Source organism: Lates calcarifer, linkage group LG16_LG22, assembly GCF_001640805.2.
Source record: "Lates calcarifer isolate ASB-BC8 linkage group LG16_LG22, TLL_Latcal_v3, whole genome shotgun sequence".
Classification (NCBI taxonomy): domain Eukaryota; kingdom Metazoa; phylum Chordata; class Actinopteri; family Centropomidae; genus Lates; species Lates calcarifer.
The window spans coordinates 3,854,275-3,881,728 of NC_066848.1; the positions used below are offsets into that span (position 1 = coordinate 3,854,275).

At 45.6% G+C, this 27,454-nt stretch overlaps 1 protein-coding gene across 1 annotated transcript; it reads right to left on the minus strand.

The window, feature by feature from the left end:
• jag1b (jagged canonical Notch ligand 1b) lies at positions 1 to 27,454 on the minus strand. Its single transcript, XM_018667084.2, has 26 exons — positions 27,079 to 27,454; positions 26,510 to 26,815; positions 19,688 to 19,739; positions 16,982 to 17,239; positions 16,480 to 16,540; positions 14,101 to 14,231; positions 13,885 to 14,004; positions 12,156 to 12,269; positions 11,951 to 12,064; positions 11,755 to 11,868; positions 11,253 to 11,299; positions 10,575 to 10,748; positions 9,978 to 10,128; positions 8,808 to 8,972; positions 8,585 to 8,698; positions 8,340 to 8,453; positions 8,060 to 8,173; positions 7,499 to 7,615; positions 6,710 to 6,737; positions 6,185 to 6,270; positions 5,472 to 5,585; positions 5,274 to 5,383; positions 3,648 to 3,887; positions 2,917 to 3,048; positions 2,512 to 2,653; positions 1 to 1,914 (listed from the first exon to the last, which is right to left on the minus strand). Exons 1-26 carry the CDS (start codon positions 27,133 to 27,135, stop codon positions 1,439 to 1,441), a joined length of 3,651 nt encoding a protein of 1,216 aa, XP_018522600.1. The 5' UTR covers positions 27,136 to 27,454; the 3' UTR covers positions 1 to 1,438.

Consider the following 27,454-nt stretch of genomic DNA (forward strand, 5'->3'; position numbering starts at 1 on the left):
TCCAGAACAAAGACAACTTTAATTCTCTTTTCATACAAAATATTTAATAAATATGACTTTCAAAAATATATTGCCAGATCAACACATAATTCTCAAGTTCATAACACAAAGTCAAAAATAGGACAAAATGTTGCCATGATCTCAAAGAGTTAACAAATGAGATAAAACATGTTTGTCTTTAAGAGCCTCATTTTTAAAAAGAAACAAATGTGCACAGAAACAAAGCAGACTCTTGCAGAGCAAGGCAGTGTATTTTATCGGATTCTACAGTGTTCCCATTGCCCCCCTACTGTTCAAGTACTCATGGTCTAGCTTATGATATTACGCTGACTAAAGCAGATGGGAATTCTGGCGTGTCTCTGTTGATGTGACTTGCGTTGCAAGTTGGTGGATTTTGACAGCCTTTGAAATATGTCAATGGGCTAAACTGAAGCTGCTGAAGGATTTTTGTTCCCTTAAGTATTTATCCATTAGTGGCAAGCAATATGTCTGCCACCATGTCCATCCCTCGCAGCAGTCATGATCTTTTGTTGTCCTAACCTCACTTGCCTTCAATCAAGGTCCTGGCAACAAATAATGAAATGTCAAATGCATGGAAAAACAAACAAAAAATTATTTCTTTCAGGCCCGAAGTGCCTATCTTTTGTGTTCTTTGAAGTTCTTTGAAATTTGGCTTTTATATAATGCGTTAAAAAAAAATTAAGTCACTGAAAGAAATGGTAGGCTTCCACAGCTATCAAAACCTTCAAACTAGACAGAACATAAATAAAAAGGAATGATATCTTAAGGCTCTTGATTATTAAGTTAATAAATCAAATATACACAATGATTAATAAAAAAAATGTACATATCTACATGTTCTAAATCGACACATAAATTCTTCATATTGGCAGCAACTGCTGACATTGAACCCGTCCCTCCCCCTCCCCTCCCCACCCAAAAAATAAAAATAAATAATAAAGTTGATCTTTTTTCTCATTTGACAGTTGCTGAAGTCTAAAGCTGAAAAGGCACTTTCTCCAAATGGAACTAGAAAGAATTCAAACACATACTAAAAATAATTAGCTCTAGTGTTGAACACGTCGGGTAGTTTTAGTCATTGAACAACAATTACACCAGGAGCCCCTTCCATGTGTCCACTAAATTAAAAAAAAAAAAAAAAAAAAGGGAAATGAAATGCATAGGCAGACACTTTTGCACCTAGTTCTACAGTGAAATGTATACCAGTGCCTTGTGTTTCCAGCCAACCAAAGCAACTGTCACTGCCAGTGTAAGCCAGCTTGTCAAAACTTAAATTAACACGGGGAATATCTGAAAATACTGTGGGGTCACGACTGACACGACAGTTTACTAACTACACATGCCAAAGCTCCCCCGTTTCACCCACCACCGGGGTGTGAAGGCATAAGGCTTGGTTGCACAGCAACACAGCTGTCTGCTATACAATGTAGTCCATCCTGTTTATGCTGTTTGCCGTCTCCAAGTCTCTGTTGTCCTGTTTATTAGTCCAATTAGGGTGTTTGGATGTGGAGTTGGGATTGGAGATGGGCGTCTTCTCGTCCCTCTCCACCAGTGTGTATGCTGGCTGTTTGGCAAAGCGGCCCTTCTGCAAGTGCCTCTCCTTGTCGTCCTCATCCCCCTCGGGATGATTTGTCCTTATTTTGGCAATGATGGAGTTCTTGTTTTCATAGTCTTTGATGGCCACCGTGAGGCCCACGTGCTTCTCTATAGGGTTCTTGATCTGGTTAAGTTGCTCCCGCACATTGTTGGTCGTGTTGTCCTCGGAGCCGGCGGCCGACGTCCCGTTGTGGTTGCTCTGTTTCCGCCGGCGGCGCATGCACCACAACAAAATGGAGACCAGCACGAGGACCCAGATTACAATAAAGATGGAGCTGAGGAGGGGCACAAGGTAATCTGATGGAAGAAAACACGACAACCACAGGTCAAAGAGATGCCGTGAATGGAAAAGAATTAAGCTCCTGTTAAACAATACACAATAGGTTTATTATAGGACTACGTCAAGCTTGCTAAATCATTAGCATGCTTTGGCCAGTGCAACCTGACCTCTGAGCCCTGAACAGGGGAGGGGGCTGCTTCTATTTGGCCGTGGCGGCAGTCTGCTGTCACCGTGTTGATGAATGGTGGACACATGCGGGAGTCTTACTACGAGTCCAGCCAGTCACAGTATGAGCCAATCTGAGGCCGCATAGCCAAGCAGCTCTGCTCTTTCCATCGAAATGCTGGCTAGGTTCTTTTTAAGCTCCATTACAACTGCCATGAGATGGCAGACCTGGGCGGCTCGAGTTGTGTGGGAGGGCCAGGAATTATTTTTCATACATGCACATTTTTCTTTCTTCAGTGCTGCCATATTCAGGGCTTGGCTCTATCTCATCTGATCTTTAAAAAAAAAAAAAAAGACAAAAAAATCCTCCCACCCACTTCTACACATGCAAGTGTGTGCAAGTCTGGAAAACTTCAGAGGCAACTTCAGAGTTTGGAGGCGGTTCATACCAGTTTTGCTGGGGCTTGGCACGCGCACTTCTGCGATGGCAGAGATGATGGTGTTGTTCCCGTTGTGTTTGCTAACCAGGTCGATTATCCTCTCTGTGATATCTTTAATGGGGCTCCGATCCAAGCAATGGTCCTCAGTAGACTAGGAGTGCCAGAAAGAAAGTGAGGTTTGAAATCTTTTGGCTTAGGTCTATGTTTTGTCTTGTCGTCTGCCATTGATTGTGTTTACTTGCTGTCAAACTGATGACACAAAACAACCAAACCTAAATCCACCACATTAGAGCATGTCTTGGTGCTGCTAAGAATGCACGCTGCAGGCTATCAGTCAACAAGGATTTTTTTTGACTGTGCATTAATAGAGGCAGACAAACATATGGCAGACTTGGAGTAGGAGAAGGTACTTACGATGCAGACGTGGATCTCGTTGCTGGCTGAGTATGAGGGGTCACAGGTTATGGACACAGAATGCTCCAAGGAGAAATTCTTTACTTCGTACAAGTGCCTCAGCTGCTTACACACTTCCTCCACAGTCAAACCCTGGACAGGAAGAAGGAATGAAGCAAATGTTAGCGCACATGGAAAAATAGAGGGTAATTAGGAGGAAAAAGGAAGAGCTAGGCCTGCAGTTTGGCAGTAGGCTCAACATGCTATCTGGTTGGGATCCACCTCATTTAGATTAAAAACCACAGGCTCATATGCCTGTCACTATCTGCTGTCATGCTTGTTAGGCCACTGGCGAGTGATAATCTTGTGTGGTGACAGAGTCGCCAGTGGTCCTGTTTAGCTCAAATCCATATGATCCTGAAATTAATCTCTCAGTGCGGTGGGGTTAAGAGGGGGTTGGCATAAGCTGCAAAGTCATGAATGCCTGATTTTAAGGAGGAACTTGAGAGAGAAGTGAAATATCCAAGATTTTTTTCTTCTTGGAGCACATTCAAATACATGACTGAATTGTTTATAAGTCTTGGACAAGAAATCTTTTTGCCCAGGAGGGATGGTTGAGCACTTCTGAAAACCTGATCTTTCACAGTTTGCTGCTCCCATTCATTTAAGAGCAGTGGTGGAGGAGAGGCATGAAAAATGACCCCAGAAGCCTTTAATTCAATCTCTCCCTCCCTGGTGCCTAGGTAACTCACTCGAGGCATGATCTCCTTGTTGAAGGTGAAGGTGATGTTGGCGCAGCTGTTGTCTTGGTAACTGGAGCTGGGGTGGCATTTGGTGGGAGGTGGGGGAGGGTTGGAGGGCCAGCACTCTCCAAAGTCAGTGCAGGGCTTCACAAAGCAGTGGCCCTCCCTGATGGGGATGCAGCTCTGTCCTGAAGGACAGCCACCTCGACCTTTGGCGCCCAGTCTGCAAGATGCTGGGCCACACCACATCTGGAGAGAAAAACATGGCCAGGTAAACACACACACTTTTCTTTAAATGAAGCAGACAGGACTAGGACTAGTGTGGGCTCCAGAGTCAACGATGAGTCTTCCCCCCACTTTAGTCCAGACTAAAATGTCTCAACAGCTACAGAATGGCATTCTGTATCTACATTCCTGGTCCTCAGAGGATAATTCACACAGAGTTTAGTGATCTCCTCACTTTTCCCTCCTCACTTACCTAATGATAAACATGATAAACAAACCTGCTGAACATTTAGCTCAAAGGACCTCTGTGCCTCATTCCATTCTCACTGCCCTGCAGGCATGGCTGTGGACTCTTGTTGTCTTGTTTTGACAAGTATAAACAGATTTCTTTCTGTAAAATCCTCTTTTAATAAACAGAAGAAGCCAAAGTTCTCAAATGTTTCAGATTTTCTAAACACAAACAGCCACACAAGAGTCTAACCCCCACCCCAAAAACAGAAAAATAATCTTGTCAAAATATTCATTTAATAGCTGTTGTGTCTTGATTGATTAATATAAATGTCAAAACCCTAGATCTACAGCCTGACCCATTAAAATCTTCAACACTCATTTGAAGCCAGATTTTGAAAGTTTATACCTCTATGGTACCAACTGAAATGTGTCTGTTAGGGACTGAATACCCAGCCCTGAGCAGGACTGTAAACTGGATTGGAATCAGTGACACTGGTTTTTCCCAGTCAGGGATATTAGCAATTTTGTAAAGATTCATTTTTCTCAATTTCACGTCAAGGGATATGCTTCTATAATCTGCATGAAACACATGAGACACTGTTAGAAACAGCACACTAAAACCAACACGTGTGTTCCCATATCGGAGTATGTTAAACATGGTAGCCTATACTGTGCCTTATAGACTTAGATCATTTTCACCCCATGAAGCATTCTCTTCCTTGAGGGGGAGCTGTATCAGTGAGGTGTATTGTTCATTTGGTGGGTTAAACAAGCATGATAATGATAGCAGTACTTCAGGCCCCTGCTGTAAATCACCCAATCTTCTGCACAGTGTGACTTTGGGAGATTCTGAACTAACATCTGACACCTATTTCTAAACAGTGCCATTGTGTTTCTACTCAAAACAAATGGCATCATCTCTGTATAGAATTCAACACTCCCGAACCAGCTCCACCCATTGCCAGAGTGTTACTGTGGCCCAACATGGCTCTACCTGAGATCTCTGAATGCAGTGCAGTCTGAGACACAACCACCTACACACCCTTTGAGTCTATCGCTCTTTATTACAGTTATTCACCACAACCACTCTCCCATTAGTAAACACTGACATCATGTACTTGAGCCATCATAAATACTTCATTTTTCAGCACTTCTACATTCAGTTTGTTTAAGACATACCTTTGTGCACACAACTTTCCCATTGGAACAGTGGCAGGTGTTGCAATCTTCGTCCCATTTGACTCCATCAGCGGTGATGTGTCCGTTAACAGAGCAGGGTTTTCTTGTCACTGTATTAAATACAACCATATCGTTAGAAATACACAAGAAATTGTGTGTTTGTGATGTGGATCTTTATCGTCACGTGAGGATTTGTACCTTCTTGACAGTGGGGCCCGGTCCTGTCTGGTGGACACAAGCAGCGATATCCATTGATCTCATCCACACAAGTTGAGCCAAAGGCACACGGAGAGGACTGGCACTCATTAATATCTGTCAGGGGGAGAGCGAGAGGTAAGAAATGGCTTCTTTATGAAATAAAGAGCACAGCCAGACAGCACACAAATATTGGGTTAAGCAGTCAGCACACAAATCTAATTCCTAGGCTAAATTCACTGAGGTCATGTGTCATTTGAACAGTACATACACATACACACCAGTTGGTAAAAAACAAGCAAACATGCTTTAAATCAGCCCTGGTCGTTTTTGCCCCATGCAGCTTTATTAAAAGCAGCATCATTAGCAGGTATGCAGGAGCTAAAGGCTGGACTTAGCAGAACAAAGGGTTTGCAATGGGAAAGAATGTGGCCATCTGAAAGCCTTTAAGAGGGAAAACAATCTGTGTAATCAGTGTCAGAGATCATGGCTGATTAGCTGTTGGCCTGCTAAGCCGGTTTCCCCCGGGGACAGCAGCAAGGCCTGCTGAGGTGACACCAAAATGGTTCGGCCTGGCCTGCAGCCCAATACACAGATAATTGGCCGGCTAGACCTTCCATTTGGAGCGACTGGGACGGTCCCCGCGGCCTGGGCCTGCTCTAGCTGACGGCTCAAACAGGGATCAGGGAGGAGCGGGAGGCAGGGTTAATACTCACTGATCCGACAGTCTGGACCCGCAAATCCTGGGGCGCACTCGCAGCGGTACCAGTTATCCCCGTCGACGCAGGTTCCGCTGTTGTAGCTGCAGAACAAAAAAAACAGGGGGAGTGAGACTTCAGTTTGTATCTCAGGACACCCCTACCCCCAGGCTTAGAGACTGATGTCTATCCACACTTCTTTTATATCGAACCATTTCAGGCTGGAATTTTCTCACCAGTCAACATATAATAACTATTCTCAAAGGCAATTAAGGCAATCAGACTTGTTCTTTTTATTGGACAAGTGTGCATGGGTTTGGGAGTGAGCTCCAGTGGTGTGTGGTTAAATAAGAGTCGCGCCTGGGAGTTCACAAAAGAAGGTTAGCTGATTGCACCCCAGGAATGACAGGGAAGGGTGTATGCCTGGTTCTCAACAGAGACACGGTGAGAAAGAAAGCCTGCAGGTGAGAAACTACGACACAGGGGGGAGAGGCCTGTTTACATCTGTCTAAATCTACAGGAAATGTTTTGGCTTCTACTTACCATGGGTGGGGACTGCAGTCGTTGGTATCTGAAAGAGAAAAAAATAGAGAAAGGGAGGGAGAGACAGAAAGTAGTGAGTGTGTTGTTTTCTTTTCCTCTTTCTCTCATGTTGTGTTTAGTGCACATGACAGCGAAGAGCACGTCTGAGCTTGCGTGTGCAGAGGCATGTTGGGCTGGTTGGGCCTGGACTGATTACGCTGCCTTATTAACAACACAGAGCAAAAAACCAAGTCGACTCTCACTCTGAGAAAAAAAAAAAAAAGACTTCCCCACCACCAACACCGCCCCTGCTGCCGCCACCTACAACACCTCCACACCCAGATCCCCACCTCAGCTGTTTCTCCCCTTGCAAAAGTTGGGGAATTTATGTTTTGGAGTACATGCATACAGGGCAGGGATCCCAGGGAAGTCAGGGAAATGGAGGAGGGCTGTAGAACAAGCAGACATGACACTGTTTGGACAGGAATGCAACGACGAGAGGGGAGAGTGGGGTGTGTGTTGGAGGAGGAGGAGGAGTGTGGGGGGGGAGAAACATCTGTCTCCACTTTCCTTAGCCCCTTTCTCCCTCCTCCTTCTCTTTCTCCTCTCATGGCCGGCAGCAGCCAGGGAGAGAGGAAGGAGATAAAAAAATAAATAGAAAGGTATAGATCAAGAGAGGATGAGAGAGCCAGATTTAATCAGATGCAGGACTTCACCTCTGCACTGCGCAGCAAGAGGTTTATCATCATTTAATAGCAAGTAACTGTCCACTTTTATCCCTTCCACCGATCCCCATTAAAGAGCACTTACTCTGGGTGCACGTGGGACCCTCCCAGCCTTCCTTGCAGACACAGGTGAACGACTCCCCGGCCACCACACAGGTACCTCCATTCTCACACGGGTTTGGAAGACAACTTGAGTTTTTGGCTGATAGACAGAAAGACAGAGAGAGAGAAAAAAGTTTAGTTTTTGTCAGTTTTACCCAACATTACAGAGGATTATCAGTGCAATCATAAACCTTAAACAGTCACAGGAGACTGCTGTTGGTTTGGCCTTTTTCGGTCAGGTTTCCGTTTTCTCTGAGGGAATCTACATTCCACAACTTTGAAGTGTATTGTCAGTGCAATCAGGGGTTTTAAGCGGATATCTGTCAGCACTCACAGGAGAGGGAGAAATGGGCGAGGGGCGAGATGGGAAGAGAGGGAGAGTGCTGACAGAGTGAAGGGATAAAAACTGTTTGCCAACCTTGCAGACCTGACAGATCTGATTAATATCTGAGACGAGACGGAGCTCTCCCACAGAGCAATCATCTTCTGCTTGTGTGTGTTAATAAGAAACATTAAACCAAACCGCAGTGACTGTGTGACTCACCTATGTTGCACGTCGTACCCTCCCACCCTGGCGAACACTTGCACTGGAACGTGTCGCCCTCGTCGTGGCAGGTGCCTCCATTGTTGCATGTGGCTTCGTCACACTGACTTTCGCCTGGTGGGAGCATTTCAAATCTTAGGGTTGCTTAAGATGCGTACTTACATGAGTCTCAATAAGCACACACTGTACAGAAGCTTGGGTAATTATATATATCTATAAGCACATACCATCAGCCTACACACACAGACTAAATGGGTGTGGAGAAAAAAAGGGCTCTTACGGGAGTGGCACGTCTTTCCCTTCCAGCCATTCTTGCATTCACAGAAGAAATCAGTCACCAGGTCTCGACATGTCCCTCCATTATGACAGGGGTTGGTGCTGCAGTCATCGATGTCTGGTGGAGACATTAGCGAGGAGAGTGATTTATGTGCATGAACACATCAAACAGACTTTTATGTTAGAACAGTAACATGAGGAGTTGCTGTGGGTTTGTTTTGACATCACAGGACAAACAGTCCTACTCACTGATTTCGCAGTGGTCGCCCTCCCAGCCGTCGCCGCAGATGCACTGGTACACGCTGACTTTGTCAATGCAGGTGCCTCCGTTGCGGCACGGGTTACTCTCACAATCATTGATGTCTGAAATTTAAGAAAAGGGGAAAGGTCAAGAAAAATGGGAAACGAGAATGTTTTTTGATACGTCATGATCAGTTGTGCTTTGTGCTCCATATTGTGTGTGAAATCTTACTCTCGTGACAGTAGGTGCCCCTGAAGCCCTCCTGGCATTCGCAGCTGAATTGGCCTCCGGCCTGGCTCCGGCAGCGGCCGTGAGGTCCACACACATTTGACGAAATGTAGCGTTCTCCTCCCGGTGTGCTGTTGGACGCCACAGCGACTGTGCAGCTGTCAATCACTGCAGACAGAGAGGCGGTTAGACAGTAAAACAACGGGCGAAGCCTGTTTAAACAAATCCTTGTTCCAAATCATAATATGTGGTTTGTGTTCCAAGTGATAAGGAAGAATGGGGATTTAGGTGATTGCTGGTAAACAGATGACAATTATGGAAACATCTACTTGTCTATACTAAAAGGGGAAAGAGACAGCTGAAGGAAAGAGAAACAGAGAGAAAGAGAGAGGATGAGATCTAAAAGGAAAATCTATAAGGTAACAGGCCTTTACACATAATAATGGCAACAAGTGGGTGACAATTTCCCATCCTGTGAAACAGTGTCAGTGTTAGAATGTGAAAAAAAACACTGAATGATAACAGAAACAGCGATAAGCTGTTATGCTTTCATAAGCAATTCAGAGTGATCTTTTTCACTCTGCACTGAAATCCCTTCCTTTCCCCCTGTCTGATCAGGTTAGGAGCGCGGGGTGAATTTGCTCCCCTGTAATCACTTAATTCTTGCCAAGAGCAGAGAGAATCTCAACGTCTGGTATCTGACTCCGTGGTTGGTCCACTCACTCAATTACATACACACACTTGCACACACACACACACACACACACAGAAAAATGTGCACATTTACTGAGGGGGAAAAAGAAGAGGTAGCCCACCAAGTCATTACCAAGAACACACACAGTGCTATCAGCCTTTTGCCAGATTTTCAGTGAACTCAGAGGAGGGGAGAATCATTGGAAAAGCTTTGCTGAGGAGATGGAGGGGGGCATTCATCAAGGGAGCTACACTCAAAAAAAAAACTGCTCACCTTGGCCAAGAAACTTCAGCGCACGAAACTAAAATATAGGTATTGCCCTCATGGGAAAAAAGTGGGCAAAGTGCTCAGGCAAATGGTGAAGACCTGGCCTTATTCAGCATTTTACTACAGCACGCTATGCAGATCACCTTTCAGAAACGTTCTGGAAAAAGACAAAAAAGCGAAAGGCTTGTGGTTATTGCCTGCAGGAGACGTACCTTTACACGTGGTGGTGCGACAGTGGTCTTTGAGGTGAGAGCAGTTTTTGCCCTCATAGTCCTCTGGGCAAGCGCAGTAGTAGTCGGTGGCCCGGTTGAAGCAGGGCGCTCCATTCTGACATGGGTTGGGTGAGCAGTAATCGATATCCAGCTAGGGCAGAAAGGTATTGAATAGAGAGTGGTGAACCTGATAGCTGACATAGTTTCTGCTACACTAAACAGAGCAAAACCCACAGCATCCTCCCTATAGGCTGTGCCAGGAAATAACACACGCACAGTGCTTGGAGGAAGGGGAAAAACAAGGCAGAGACATAGGAGCCGTCCTCTGAGTCTGGGCTTCAGCGCTGAGGAATGTATCCCGCTGTAGCCAGGAGCAGCTTCAACAAAGCACTCCCTTTTAAGAAGGAGGACTGTGGAACAACAGCCATTTAAGAGGGTGGGGCAGGAAAACTTTACAACGAACCCAAAGATACAGCAATGCTGGTTGAAAAGGGGTTGGGGGGGGCAGCAAGGGCTTAAGATGCTGAATGATAACAGGGAGGATGCATACATGTGTGCTTAATTGTGTGTGGGATGGTGGTGGGAGTCATGTCTCACCTGGCAGAGATTTCCTGAGAAGCCAGCCAGACACAGGCACTGGAAGCCGTTCACTTCGTCCTGACAGCGGCCGCCGTTCAGACAGGGGGAGCTCGCACACTCATCAATGTCTCTCTCACAGTGCTCGCCGGTGAAGCCAGGGGAGCACATGCAACGATAGCCGTTTACCAAGTCCTGAGAGGGAGAAAGCAGGGTTAACCTCACGCAGCCACAAATTTGATCAATGTTTTCAACAGGGTGGGGTCCAAACAATAACTGTCAAACCAGGGAAAAGAATGAAGAGCGAGGCTGAGGGTAAGGGTGGCGGGGTGGGGAAACTCGCGACAAGTTTAGAGGAACATTATCACAGCTCTGCATTTATTTCAACACATTTTCCTGGCACGGGTTCAACACAATAATGTTTATGGTAATTCAATCTAGTGTGGTGAAGGAACTTGTGTGTCCCTCCCTTAGAAACCCCTCTGAACCCACTCCCCTCAGATTTGATTTCAGAGAGGAATTCCACAACAATTCCCTGTCAGTTTGGAGAGAACAGCTTACTGCAGCTATTTATATAACCACTGTAAATATCTCAGACTTTGGCAAAAAAAAAAAACAATAAAAACAAACAAACAAGCAAGCTGGCAAACAAAACAGTGATACCAGATAAAGCTGGTCGGTTTTTGACCCAACACGTACCTTGCAAGTTCCCCCATTCTGGCACTGGTCCCTGCAGTCGTTTGTATCTGCACGGGAAAACAAATCTGAGGATTAATTCTGAACAGCTTGACTAAACAGTCTGTCTTTGAAAACAAGTCTGTGCTTTATGTTTCCCATGCTAGGGGCCTTTAAAAACATAGTCAGAGCAGAGAGAGTGCTCTGTAAGAGTTGGATAATGTGGCTGCAGAATCAGTGCAACACAGAGTATTGAGCAATCCTGTCTGCTGCCAAGTGAAACCAGTGCTGGGATTGTTTTGAGCCACCTCTAATCACCACAGCCTTGGCCACACACAGGGCTAATAATGATACAGCAGATTCATTTACACTGCAGGAAAAGGCTGTGCTCATTCAACTGCTTCACGCCTTCATGTTACAGCTTTAATTCAGGCTGCACTGAAAGGACAGAGAGGAATAGATAATAGGAGGCAGGAGCTGGACAGGTGTCCCGTTCCACAGCTGCTCCTGACAGCCTTCAACTCACCGACGTCGCAGTTCAGCCCCTCCCAACCAGAGATGCACTCGCAGAAGTATCCACCAATCAGGTTGCGGCACGAGTTGGAATTGACACAGGGCTTGCTGTCGCATTCGTTGGCATCTAGAGGGGAGAGAGGGGGTTAGTGGCATTTGCATGTGCAGTTGACAGGCATGAAGTGGTGGAAAGAGGCCGAGTGGCTCACCTATCAAACACGTCTTCCCTGTCCACTGCGAGGGACAGTGACACTTGTAACCGTTGACCATATCCTGGCAGGTACCTCCGTGATTACAAGGGTTTGGAGAGCAGTCGTCAACATCTGTGCGAGAGAAGTCAATTCTTGTTATTCGACGTGACATTTTCGATGAGAGCGCTGACATTTAATGGGTGCTGGTTGAGTGCAATCTTACTGATAGTGCAGGAGGGGCCGCTCCAGCCGAGTGCGCACTGACATTCGTAGCCCTGACTGGTTTCGGAGCAGCTCCCTCCATTAGAGCATGGGTTGGACAAACAGGCATGTTCCGCTAGAAAGAGAGAGAGCGTTTTGCAAACAGGTCTCACACACACCCTCATGAGTCATTTTACGAGGGAAATATCCACCCCCAGATTACTTTTGTCAGTTCATGGCACTTATTTTGTGACTTAATCACAAAATCTATCTTGTGTTGCATGGACTTTTTGGTAGGTAACTTAATATTTAGGTTGGTGTACTTCTGCTTGTGTAGCTGCCCTGAGAGTATTTCATTGTGACATCATGTGATTCAACATTAGCCATATTCTTCACAAAAAACAACAAACAAATCAGTTTTAAAAATGCATTTCCCTGGAAAACCTCTCACTCCTCTGCCACTCTGTCAGCAGAACACACCCAGGGGTCAACTCACTCCTTCACCCATCCCGTACCCCCCCCCCCCAAAAGCCCGCCCAAATTCCCCCCATCTCACTCGCATTACCCGCCTGGCAGACCACACCACCAGGAAATCATCTTTCATGCTAAGTTGACCTGACCAACGCACCGTGACTTCCCTCCGACTCCCCGCCATTCTTCTTCTGAGAGGCGGCTCAAGATGAGAGAGTGGCGGGAGGGAGAGTGGGGGGAGGGGTGGGGGGTGGAGTGGGGGAGGACAGTGGGGGTAGCTCAGCCCTGGACTTTCCCCTTTATGGACGAGTTAAGGATGAGTGGGTCCCAAATGAATCAAAAATGAATGATTGACTCTGGGAATAAGCAGGCGGTTGGAGGTGATCTGCGGATGGCTCTTGGTATGCCATGGGGAGGAGGGAGGAGGGGAGAGGATGCAGCGTTGTACCCTGGGGCCTCTGTGTTACAATAGCCTGACGTTTCCCCTGGTCTGCGGACCTCCTGTTACGAAGGCCACGGTTTCCTGACATCTCTGCAGTTAAGCTGTCAGCACCCCGCGAGGCTCAGATTTAATGAGGAAAAAACCATCATCTCCATGGTAAGTGTTCACAGCAGCTGAACCTTAGCACCACACCCATATGTCTGGAGTGCCCGAGGAGCAGAGGGATGAACGGCCCCTGAAGATCAAACTGGTGGATTACCTGACTTGGGGGCCACTCATGCTGAAGTGGAAACCGATTATTGCCAAGTTACCACCTCCTCTGATTACAAACTGAAGGCACCTCTGACCTTTTGTCTGAGGGCTCAGCGAGCCAACAACCTTCCCTCTTACTATTACTGCGAGCATGAGTTTATATGCCCTTATCCATAACACAGATAGTCTTAAAATAAAAAAAGAAGTTGGGGGGAATCTTGGCTGTTTGCTGCATTTTGTCTGACAATAACTCTTAAAAATAAGATTGAGCCAGAGCCACATGAAGCGAATTCCTTCACTCTCTGATCCCAAAGTCAAACAGAGTGGTCAAGACTGAAGCAGCAGAGGCCTCAGTGGATCTTACATTTCTAATAATACAACCTGAGAGCATCTTGCACTGGACCCTCCACACCTGTTTAATGTCAGTGTGATTCATACTACCAACTGCAATTCATAACATAAACTGGTAAAGCTTTAAAGGTTTAAGTTCAATCTGAGATAACAGAACTACAGAAGACATTAAACACCAGTTTTCAAAGGATGAGCATGTAAAACTGAACGCCCTTTACAGCTCACTCACACTCACCTCTCTCACAGTTTGCACCAGAGTAACCCTCAGCGCAGGTACACTGGTACTTGTCAGGTCCTGTGTTGATACATGTCCCTCCATTCAGGCAGGGCTGGTGAGTGCCACAGTAGTTCAGATCTGGGAAAGGAGAGTTTCACACAGCTTTAGTTTGTTTTGACACAACACGTACCACTCCTACAGCGACAGCAACTGAAATAAGAGAGAGCAATTAACCTTTATCGCAAAGGTGGCCGCCCCAGTTGGTGTCGCAGAGGCACTGCCACGGCTCCACACAGGTGCCATGCACACAGCCTGGATGGGGGATGCACTTATCGCAGTACTGGCCCTGCCAGCCATACAGACACCTGCAAGACACACAGAGGACCATGCCATCAGCCTGAGAAGTGGGTCATCAATCAAAATCAGCCCAAACACATGCACACACACCACAATGACTCATGCAGAATATTGAGGCCAGTTCTCAACAACAAGATCAAATAATCCCTGTGTTATCTGAATATGTTAATATCTTAAATCTTCTGTTTATTCCAAAATCCTTCATGAGCAGTACTGTGATTATTGGAGCTTAATGAAGTACACATCAGTGTATATAGCATGGTGCTGCACGAATGAAACAAACAAAGAGGCAGTATTCTTGTTCTCACAACTGGGCTGCGTCTTAAAAGACCACAAATGAATCTTAAGTAGTAGGGTGTTTATGCAACAGCTTTTAAACAATACTTGGGGACAGGGAAACAGAGGAGTATTTAGCATTTTACCAAACAGAAAAAAAACAAAACACTAAATTACAGTTCCAATGGGACTTTTAGCACGGCTAACATTAGCATGCGGCCAGACGCTCCCTTTAACAACACTCTGCCTGTGGCTTGGCAGCAGTGACATCCTTGCAGAGAGGAGTGTTCAGCCCTCCTCTCGGCTGTTACACTGCTGCTCATCCTGGTTCCCATGAGTCAAGAGCCCCAAGGCCAAGGAGGGGAACACAGGCTGCTGACCACTGAAATGTCCAGGTCCATAATTACACTGATAATGCTGCCCTTTTCTTCCTGGGCTCCATAATTAAGACGGCAATCCAGCCTGACTGATAAGTCTGCTCTTTAAAGGTGGTGAAGTGGTGATACAGTTGCTGCTGTGGAGCCTAGCGACAGGAAACAAAGTGTCCCTCTGGGGGAGCAGCGCACTGATTAGCCCCCAGAAACGGATGGACTGTAAAAATAAACGCGGTGGTTAAGTAAACCTCAGTCTGTGATTAAAGAGGCTATTCTTAAAAGTGTGCTAATCCTCTCCATGAGAAGCGGAGCAGGATTCCTCAGCAGGATCCCAAATCATTTAGAGTTATTACACAGCCAAATTACTGGGGAATGTGACATTACATTGTGCCGCACTGCTGATGCACATAAAGATTTTAACCCTCAACATGAAAACAGACCTCTTTTCAGAATCTGTGTGTTGTGGCTGTGCAGTTAATGCTTTTCAAACCAGTTTTCTACCGTGGCAATCGTGGTCCACAGGTGCACTGTTATTACTCCATTAGTAACAATGAAAGCTGCCGGTGTCATTAAAAACTTTGGCTGGAAGGAAATCCCACGGCGCGTCATTAGCTGTGGTTCTGCTGACATAAAGTCAGTGACAAGGCGGCTGCCCTAGCCTCCAGCCAATGTTGCTATGTACTGCTGTTGTTTAACACTCTACAACAGTGGCCCAACGATGGGAAACTACTCACTGACTACCACAGTAGTAGAGCTTGCTTGGAGAGTTTGTTGGCAGACTGCATATAAACAGAGTTAAACCCAGAGCTTTAAATATAACCACACCTGTGCAGAAACCAAAGCAATTCAACCTCTTGTTCTGCCAGTGGCCACACAAGCACTTACAAGAAACCTGATGATGTCAAAAGCTTGGGAAAAACAACAAAGCTGGCGCACAAAACGAACAAACCTGATCGTCCCTGTGCTTGATTCACGGCCAAATCAGACAACTAAGAAAGCAACCAATGCCTGAGCTGTGGGAAGAGTCGGGCAGTGCAGGGCCTCCTCCAGGATGAGGATGAGATACAACAGTGACTGCACACAATGCCCCAGCTATGATATCCATCTGCGCCTGGCTTTTCCTCTGGCTGTGTGCATAAACAGCATTAGGAAGCCATTAACTACACAAACAATACACTTTAAGGCTCATCCGAATGTTACACGCGATTTGACTGATAACGCCGGCCTCATTAGAGAGAAACACATTTCCAACATGGAGCCTTGGCACTTCTGGGCCTCTCCTTTCTCCAGACTGGCAGCTCCGGTCAAAAGCTCCACGAGAGATTTACAAGCAGCTCAGGCTGCATCTCTGCTAAAGCCTGGGTACTGATAGTCTCCTGGCCACAAAACCAAGCACGTACAGGGAAAGATCCATGCCATGACAGAACCGGTGCTTGGACACAATCCCTACATATCTGAATGATCCACACCACAGGCCTCTGGCACCAGCCTCCATAGTGAGTAAAGGCACTTGAACAAACCATGTTTGACATTACACACAATAAAAATACAGTAAAATCACTGATAAGAGACTAATAAATCATACAGAGCAGGCTCAGTCACTTACTTGCATCCACCTGGCTCCTTACATGATCCATGTTCAGTGCTGCAGCCTTGTCGACATATAGCTAAAGGAGGAAGAAGAGGAATTTTACTGCCTGGCAACTTGATTCAGCTCAATTTTTAGCACATTTTAATTAGAGCAGTAAATGATATAATTACTACCCTCTATGATATCCTATGAGAGTAAACACGGGTGTGGATAAACAAAAAAGCTGGCTCTGCCATTTAACACAGTAAAATATTTAATGAGAAATTGCCCCTGAGTGCCTGTGGATAAGAGTCTCTTCCTGGTCAATGAATAGCTTTATGTGAGTGGAAAAGGAGAGAGGAAAATGCAGTTAGGAGCTCGGAAACAAAGTCTTCCATTCAATGTAAACCACACAGCAGACAGTGTATCAGTGTGAATCACTGATTACAGTCTGGCTGATAGTTTTAGAAGACTCACTCACACTCATAAATACCACTCAGACTGTCTTAAGCTGATGTATGACCTCAGCAGGGCTTACCTGTGTTGCAGTCAGGTCCGGACCAGCCTTCCAGACAGGTCTTGTTTCCATTGTAGTCGCATGTGTAATGCCCGAAGAACTCGTCCCTGGGTCGGCAAAACTTGTTGCAGCCGAAGCCGTAGTAGTGCTCATCACAGCTGACGCGGATCTGGTACTCGAACTGGGCCACGGGGCCGTTGTGAGTCAGCTTCTGCCAGTGTGGGCTGGGGTTGATCATGCCAGAATGAGAGGCTTTCTCTATCAACTTCCCATCCGCACCTAAAACATCAGTTGTGACACTGTCAGCCTTCACTGCAAAACTGTTGTTATTTATTAATTTATTTTCCCTCAGCTAAGTTTGTCTGATTCAAATGTTTGGGTCAGGGAGTGTGTGGAATGCAGCATCCTACATTGCGCATTTGGGAGTTGCAATGTTCGCCCTGATCACACAGTGGGAACCCAAAAATGCCCCAAAAATTCTGACACAAATTGCAGAAGATCTCTGAGATAGAACATTATATATAATTAAATCAACTATGTGTGCTGGAAAGGAAGAAAAGTACAAGGAGGAAATGAAGAAAAAAGGAAAGGACTGCCTGTAATGAGCACTCTTAACGGCTTTTTTTCTCACGCTCTCTCTCCAGCTCTCCCTGGATGGTTTCTGATTCTCAGGTTTACAGCTTGAGGATATTACTGGTCTCACATGCTGCCTTTTGCATCTGCTCAGGCGAGGACAGAACCGCAGCCACCATAAATTACAGTGTGAGGACACCGATGCCACAGTCACTGCTGGGAAGCCTGCCAGTGTGCCATCAGCACTTTTTTACCCAGGCTGCTTTTCTCACATACATTCTTGTACTAACAGCAGTCAAAACGATCTCGAGTCAGATCTTTTCCACACACTTACAAGTATATCTACACTTGTGGTTGTGCAATACTTAGGGAGACTTACAAACACACAGACTTAGACCCAGAAACCGACCTATTTTCATGTCAAACAAGAAGAGGTCACGGCTCTGTGAAATGGGCAAGGACTGACCTGGGAGCCAAGGACTGTAATGAGCTTCACACACAGGGCAAACACAGTCAAACTGAGCAAACATGCTCGGCCCAATCTCCAGACACCACACTGTACACATACATACAAGCCCTGCGCATTAACACCACTCACTCACTCGCACATGTAGCACTCGCTACTTGATATCTAAATCTTCCACCTGGGAGAGAATGAAAAATGTGTCACAGATGTTATTTACTGCGCTCACACGAGCAGAGGTGGCTGACCGCGGGGTGAATCGCTCCTCTGTGTAGTATGATGCAATGCGATGCAGTGGGGGATGGCCTGCTGTCATTTATTTACTGTGCTGTGGTGTGTATAGGGGGGACCAGGGGGGGTGTACTGAAGTCACAGTGCCTGGTAACATTTCGCAGTGGTCTGGAATCCAGAGCTTTGCTGTGTGGCATTTCTCTACCGACTGCTGGCCTGCAGTGTCAGGAGTAGCACATCCTCACTACCTGATGCTGGGCTCAGAGATAAGCATAAATCAGACAAGCTTTATAAAGCTCAGAAAGGTCATGCCTGAGCACCAGATTAATTTTATACAGAGAAAATCCAAACTTTTAAGCTGTAAAGAAGGAACTACTTTTCTCAAACACTGGACAAACACCGATAAAAAAGTGATCTGAAGCTTAACTTAGAAAATATTAGTGTTTGCAAATTTACATGTGTGTAAAACTAACACCAAGCTTTTTACTTTGATAAGGAATCAAAGTAAGTCAAATATCCCTTGTGATAGTCACGGCATATGAAGCTAACAGAGCTGTGAGCTAGCCTGGTGGAGCTCAGAGGGGCTTAACCAGCATTGACTGTGTACATTCAGGGGGCTTTTCACACCAATGCCCTAATAGCTCTCTGGGGAGCGGCAAATACAGCAGAAAAGGCCGAAACCTTGCTGACCTCGAACAGACCTGCATAAACAAGCATGGGATAAGACCCTCCCTCCGCTGGAATTATCACGCTGTGGCCAATCAGAGCGCCAACCAGCAGAAACCCCCGGCATAGTTAACGACAGAAACCAAACCTGGCAACCAGAATTTAGATGCAGCGTGTTACCACTGCATTCTTCCCACATTGATGGGAGCCACACTCCTCAAGCAGTAGGCTAAGAAGAGCCCTCTTCTTCTTCTGAGCTCAGACGGCAGCCAGAGGTAACTTTAACCTGTGGGACAGCGTAAGCTCAGAGGCCTCGCCCCCCCACCTGGTTGTAGCGGCGAGATGCGCGGCCGGATGAACTCTCTGTTTCACGCCTCAGTGACAGTGAGACAGTGTGACCCCGACCCTGGCTGGCAGCACCTGCCATCAGTCATCGGTTGAATGAAAACATTTTCATAGTCGTCTACCTCCCCACACTTCCACACACACACACACCACACACACACACACACACCTCCCCCACTCCTGTCTGCCCTGTCCCCACTTCTGCTTCTTCTTCCTCCCCTTCGCTTCCCTCTCCTGCTCTCCCACCTCACAGGCACCTGTCAACACACTTTCTTAACACAGACACACACCCCCCCAGTGGACCATGTGGAAGAGGGCAGGGGGTTCAGGAGGAATAAACTTCCTTTTCTGACCCTCGACACAACTCCTCCCAGGCGTTGCCTTGAGGGAGGGGGGTGGGGGGGGACAGAAAAGAGTGGAGAAAAGCAAGATGGAGACGCCATACTCACCGGTGGTTTCATTGATGGAGTCTAAGGCTTCCACTATCAAAGTGTAGGACCTCTGCAGAAGACAAGACAAAGACATAAGAAGTGTTAGCCAAGAGCCAAATCATCAAGCAATCACTGTGTCATAAAACAAATCTATAAACATTACCATTCAGTGATTAAGTGATAAGTATTTTGTAAAAAGTTCTGACTGTGTAGAAAACCGCAGATCAGCTGACATCCCTTTGTTTGTTAGCAACCATGCAAACTAACTTGCAGGGGGTTCCCGCACATGTTTCCACTTTGAAAAATATCACATAAACATAAATCACCTTACCAACCTTATCAACGGTCAGGTTTGATGTTAAATAAACAAAGGCAGGACAAGTTGTCCTTGTTTTCAATACTTACAAAAAAAAATAAAAAATCCAAATTCAAGACTTCCCTGTGACCTCAACAGCCTTGCCAATGAGGTTTCATCTCCCTCTCACTGAGGTAGCTTACAATGAGGCCTAGTACAGGAGCTGCTAACTGTTAACTTATAATAATGGTCCCGTTGATCTGATTAAGAGAGGATAAGCTTGCGGTGGGGCAGAGGTCTCCGGATCGCAGCGATTAGGATGACAGACACATGGGCAGTGGACACCCACCCAGCAGGAGGGCGTCTGATGCACGAATAAACGAGCCCAACAGAGCTGGCCCGCAGAGGATAGACTCTCCAGTAATGACTAGAATAAGTCAAAATAAAGGATAGCACATAGAATAGGATACCTCACCCTGCAGTGCCAAAAATATGTCTTCATCTCAGCCACGGTAACCTTGCGCTCTTTAGAAACAGCTTTTCCCAAACACAGTTTTTCCACATGTTTAGAAAATGTGGCGAGTGAAGTCAGTGGATGATTTCCAGCGTTCTGAGAAAGCACATAGTTGGTTTTTGTTTTGCAATGTATATGGGATTTTCAATTTCATGCTAATTTATGAACCTATGCCAGAGTGCTATGAATGCTGTGAACAATCCAGACTGCAAATGCTTCAGGACAGCACAAAAAAGAAGAAGTGTATGTGGCGGATGGTGAGGCAGTAAAAAAAATTTGCAGGAAAGGAGAGACAGAGAGAGACTGAATAAGTGCTACACTCTGGAGGGCCTGTCTTGATTTCAGCACTCCCAAAAACGCTTTGTCTGATTCAGGGTCGGTAGCGCTCACACCAATATCAGCTTACACATTCACAGTGCCCTGTGCCACAGTCATGAGGGAGTGAACAATGTGTCTGCGAGCACGAACCACACACTCGGAGAGAAAGTATGCGATTGTGAGGGAATGTAATCCACTCACAGTGTTCGAGCATCCACTAGAAACACCTACTTGTTTAAATTCACACACATGCTCGCTCCTAGCAGCCTTGCTTGGAGGCATTTCAGAAATTCTGTGTTGCCGCGATGTCCCTGTTCGCTGTGATGACTTCATGGTAAACAAACCTGCTCAAAGGAAAACCCCCGTTCACTTCCCACAGAAAGAAAGAAAAGGGTATGACTCACTCCTGAAGTTTTTTTTATGGCTTTACCTTGTTTTGTCAGCCATTCAACTTTCCATCTTTCCTGGAGCTATTTGTCTCATCCTGTGCCAGTGTTTCACTGCAATCAGGGCAGCTATTATTTAAAAGGCAGTGCTCATCAGCAACACAGGCTGCACAGTATATCCTGACTCACAACTGGCTGCAATCACTTGACGCAGAGTTCCAGTGAGTGAGTCAGTGGTAATGTGATACCTAATCATCTATTACTACAACCCAATGTACAGCTAGTTATGTTAACACTAAGAACAAGAGTCCTCTGGCTTCTCTTCAAGCATTAAGCTGTATCATGTTACTGCTTTGGTATTTCTCCAGCCTCTGCACAACAGCACTTGAATGCATCATTCCAGTATCTGCACTTCCAACTGCATGTCCACGAAGACTTTTGAAACATTTTTGTTTCAAAAGTCTGCCTTCTCAAGCCTGTTTGAGAAGGCCACCCACCTCTGATCCATACATTTATGACACACAGCGATACCAGTGCTGAGCTCATCCTAAAAACAGGAACTCAAATGCAACATTACTGTCATCCTACTCATGAACTCATGAGTCTATTATCTGTCTCTTTTAGGTTTTAAAATTAGTCATGATTGCAACATTTAATTGGCGTGGTTGTGACTAATAAGAGAAACTATATGTAGTAAAAAAAAAAAAAAAAAAAGCAGAATTTGTACCCTTCATTGACCTCTTGTCTTGAATGATCTGAACATTTTTGAACGGCACACTTCAGTTACACAGGGAGAAACAATGGATCCTTGCCAACTGAAAACATCAACAAGCCTCATTCACCTGCTACACAACACAACTTCAGTGTGTCCAGGACTAGTGGGAAAAAAAACAATGATTAAATCACTTTGTGTCACGGTTGTCAGGAGGCGTAAGGTTGAAAGGGTTAATGGCTGATTCCTTTAAAAGAAGCAGATCTACAACACACCCACATTTTGCACGATTCAGACTTGCCTCAACATGGAAGCTATTGCAGCTTTGTGATCATCATCACCACAGACGAATCATGTATTTGTCCTCTATTAACATTGAGGCCAATACCATAAAACAATAATGAAAAAAGGTTCAAAGTTTTGCTGCTCTCATAATGTTGCTGTATCACTAACAGCATATGGAGTAAAATGTCATAATGGTTTGATCTAACAAGAAGCCTCACCATTACTGGGATATTTAGTTCCAGACCAAATAACTGCTCCCAGAAAAGTGAGATACTGCCTGACTCCTCATTCACTAACACTCCATAACTCCTCAGCGGTTATCAGCTTGGAACCGTCTGCCACTGCCAGGTTCACTTTTCCCAGGCTCCCAGCTGACTCACAACTTCTCTTTGAACTACAGAGCACACACTCTCTCTCTCTCCCTCCCTCTCTCTCCGTCTCACACACACACACACACACACTCACGTCCAAGTGCAATAAGTGTGGCCATATGTCTTCTTATCTTTCCTGGCCAAGCAGACACTGTCCAACAGACAAGCAACATAAGCGATAAAGATCATTCCAGTTCGGATCACAATGACTTGCCAAAGAACACTACTGAATCCTCTCAGTAGGGGAATTTTCCCAATACACACTCACTCAGGCCTTTCACCCTGCCCTCGACTGAAAATGGAGCCATCTGATGTATCATTACAAGGAAATCTAACAAAAAAAAAAGAGAGGTAAGTCTCACGGACAGGCAAAGGCCATTACAGGCAAAAGCCAAAGGTCTAAATAAAGGCAAGGCACAACAGATTAGACTGGTCTAGGCCTCCACTCTGCACAGAGGCAATGTAAACAGTCTAGTCAAAGGGATGTTGACCTTCTGTATCAGTTTTCCTGAGTCAATCACTTCAATAGTATCAAACTGAGATCTATCCAATGATTGGGACGGCTTAGCAACACACCCTGTTAGCCATACAACCAAGGCTAAAGTCATGAAAGGACGACCCACATAATCACCTTCAAAGCCACTGAGTGCACTGATGGACTGGAAGGAAGGAACGCAATGTTTGCCAGGAGATTTTCATCACAACAAGAGCTGGAGAAAGACTGTTGTACAATCAACAGCTTATTAAATATCCTGCGAAGGTTCATCAGTCCGCGATACCTCACCCCGAAGAAAGAATTTCACCTTTTGCCAACTAAAACAAACGACACGGCAAACAGATTTTGGATCTCTCGCAAGGCAAACAAGATCAAAACATGAACCCGGGACCAGGATTGAAAGTCATACCAAGCATTTAACTAAACAAGCAGCCACTCATCTGTGTTTTGCAAGGGTCACCAACCATTGAGGGAAACACAAATAAGGCACAGGTGATCCCAATTAAATGTATTTTCAATGCATGTCACGTTTCCTTACAGCTTGAAACAACTCTGATAAGGTGCAAAGCATCAGAAGCCATTATGTAACGTCACACTGACACAGCACTGACAAAGCCCTTGTTAAAGCAGAGGACTGGGTGAAGTGCAGAGAGAAAAAAAAAGAGAATTCATTTCTTTTTCCTCTTTCACTTGAGTAATTTGCACTTAACTGCCACATCAGAGCACACTATATAAAACAAACATGTCATTACTTCTGCAGCTGCCAGCAGCACTTAACATCAAGGCTGAGCTGACTATTGTTCTGCAAATCACCTGGACCCAGTTCTCAGACTGCTCTGACTTGACAACAAATCAATCATGCCAACGCATCCCAGGTCATAAACGACACGCCACCTTTGTGCTAAATGAAAGATGGAGGAAAATTATGCTATAAAATATTTAGGCATAATTAAATCAGAAGTGAGAATAACAAGGTGCCAGATCAACTCAGGCCTGAGATGAAAGGAGGAGGAGTTAATCAAGAAAGAAGCTTGTTGGCAGTTGAGCAGAGAGGTGCCAATAAAAGTTCAATCTCACCCCTAAAGGAATGACCCAGTCTAATTAAAAAAAAAAAAAAAAAGGTCTTGTCTTTTCTTGTGTAGGTGTAACATGAGTGAAATATGCTGAGGTGGCTACATAGGCAAGGTCACTGTTCACCCGAGAGCCAACTTCATCACTGCTGAGTCTACTACAACTGCTTCCTGTTGCTTGCCCTGCACTGGCATTACAGCTGCACTGTCTCTATTATGCTCTGTAATCCTCACTGTAGTCACTGAGGGCACACTATTGTCCCTGCTTGATACACTGTGAGGACCCGGGTAGCTGGGCCCTCACTCCTCTGTGGAATAAAAAGCATGAGGCAGACACCGGTTGAATCCGTGCAGGCCTCTAAAACACAGATGTGCTCATGTTAAAGATGTCCAGCCGACGGCATTCAGCTGGACGCCCGGCTCTCGCCCTACCTGATCTAAGCACATGTGTGTAGCCTCATTAAGTGCAGCAGTTACTGTGGGTGGCAAGGTTAAAGCGATGAAATGCCTGGGGTCCAACCGAGCGTGACTTAAACAAAGCCCTTGGCCTGGACAAGAGGCCAACTTCATGCAGCTCACAAGAGAGGATGAAGGGGAGGGAGGGCGGGGGGGCGGTCGGGGGCTTCATGAACTCAGAGTACCCAACAACCCAGTGGCACCACACTGCCATCTGTCCACAACAGCCAATCAACTTATGAAAAGGACAAAGAGTGATATCATACCTAACCTGACGATTGTTAATGTGCACTGAAGTAAAGCACTTCAAGTGAAGGACGAGAGAGTTTAACGAGCAGCTCCTACACTTGTATTAAAATGAGTTACTAAACCTGAGATATGTTAGCTGACCCAGTGACTGTACAGAACTTTAACAGAAAAAAAGGTAACACTGTAAAATCTTTACACAATTTTCTACAAGTTTCACTCAGTAGTTCTAGTATTTCTTTGTATCTGCACTTTTTTCTTATTCTTCACTGGTTCAGGGCTGTTTTTTGGAGAGAAGTATTCATATCAGTGTGGAAGAAAAGAAACATGAGTAAAGCCAGAACAGTCCTCAAACTTGAAATGGCACCAGTTTTCATTTCAATGTCAACAAGTGCTGTTTTCAAGTAGGAATGATTTTCAACCAGTAAGATGAAACTAATCTGACTCTCAGCGTTCATGCCAGCTTAGTGTTGCCATAGTTTGAACATAAACAGAAACCTTTGTCTTTTAAAAAGGTGTGAGGCGCCAGCGTCTAAGTGGAGAGCAAATAAAAAATACAGACCATATCAAATTGCATGCTACCCTGCTGAGAACATTGTTTTACTGGCTATCAGATCATAGGGAAAACACAAATACAAATTATCTGCTCTGCCCCTCAGGTAACACACATAAAACTGTATGACATGAAAGGAAATCGCTCCTGATCTTCCAGCTCTTTTCACTTATTCTGGCTGTTTGAGGCCACCTCTGCACAAGAACTTCCATCAAGATTGAGGTAAAAATAGCCTTGATGTAATTGGACACACACATACCAGCGGACTGTGCCTTTCACCCATCAGGCACAGTGGAGGAGTTTGCGGGCCAAGCTGTGGGGCCAGTCAGTCTGTGCACAGTCCCACTTTTTTTTCACTACATCGAAATGCGCTCCAGCATGACAAATCATATCTCTCGCTGAGCTACAACACTCCCACAGTCCTGTCAGGCCCATTTATTTACTCTATGAAGAAGAGCTGACACTTGAGGAAACCAGAAAGTGGGTTTTCACTCTGGAGTTACTGTACTGTGCAACATGAGCAGCTGCCAGGGAGGCAGAGGAGGAGGAAATCTGTGAGAGTGAAGCTCATCCAACTTTTTTATCTGTTGAATCATGCCAGACAATGGGAAAATATTTGTGAGGAACATTTCCAGACTGCAGTGTGTAAAGTACTATCCAACCAGTTTAGAGAGTCATAAACTAAAAATTCATATTTCTCTTCTTCCTTTTGAATTTCTGGTTTGAATTAACTCGAACACTTTTTTATTTCTCACTGCATGGTTGTACCCATAAGCCTATTTCTAAAACCTGAGGTTGTATGATACAAAGTAGTTTTAACACTACCATTATTTAGATAACACAGACAGGTCTAGGCCTGATGGAGAAAAATACCTGCAGCTGGTTAATAGGCGCAGATAATGAGGAGACCAGGGGGTCCTTCCTCAAAAGGATAATTCACAGAGCGCTAACAGCCAAAAAGAGATTTCATTCTTTGCTTGTTGTGCTTTCTGTCCGCTTTTTGGGGGGTGGGAATGACTGATGGACAGTAATTGCACAGAATTGCCCTGAAAACACACATTTTCTTTTCTCTTTTTTTCCGTTTGAAGAAGCGCGTCGGGAAGCACATAAAGTTTTTTTTTTTAACTCTCCAACTCACCGGCCAGGCAAAGTTGAAGGGCAAAACTATCCTGGATTTGTCATTCCTGACAGAGCTCTTGAAAGAAAAGGTATTCCCTCCGAGGACAGGCGTAGTTCCCATTCCGAAGCTGCAGGGCCCCGCAACAGAAACTCTCGACTGGTATTCCTTCAGGCAAACTTTAAAAAACGTATCGCACTCGTCCCGTGTGCATTTTCTATCCGCCGTGTTCCGTGTGCCGTCGCAACACATGCCGTTCAGCAGCTCTCCGTTCACATTGTGCATCGATAAGATTTGCAACTCGAATTGTCCAGATCCCTCTGACACCTGTTGGAGACAGAACAGTGAATGCAATGGAAAACTTTAACCTCATTACAAGAAAAGTTTTTACAACTAAACAGGCAGTTTTTCTGTTGGTTACTCTACATGATTGTTGCACTTGCAGCAGGCTAACTAGACACAGTTTTGCATGAGGCATGGGTACAAGTAATGTTAGCATAGCCGTGCGCGTAAAACGCCACACACATGTAATCAAAGTACATCCACACAGCTGAAGTGAGCGACCCTTCCCGCTGAAGTAATCCACGTACCTTCACGAGAAGGCAGAGCAAAAAGGCAGCAACGACTGAGCCCCGTCTCAAAATCATGCCTCCGGACTGCTGTTGCCACTCGTTTGTACTAGTCGTCTGGCCGACACACGGCACCAGAGCTCTCCTCTGGTTTAAACATGCACGAGTGGGGAACAACACTTTGATCAGCGGAGCACAGGTTCCCGATTCATAGAAGACCTCTTCTTAGTATGTCCCTCAACCTCTCCGAGCGTCTGCGCTTCTTCCTTATCCGACAGTTTCCACTTGTTGTTGAAGAAAGTTTACACAGTAGCCATGCGGCAGCCGAGCCCACTGCTTGCTGACTGACTGAGTGACTGACTGACTGCTGGTCCGAGCTGGAGCTGGCTACACAAGT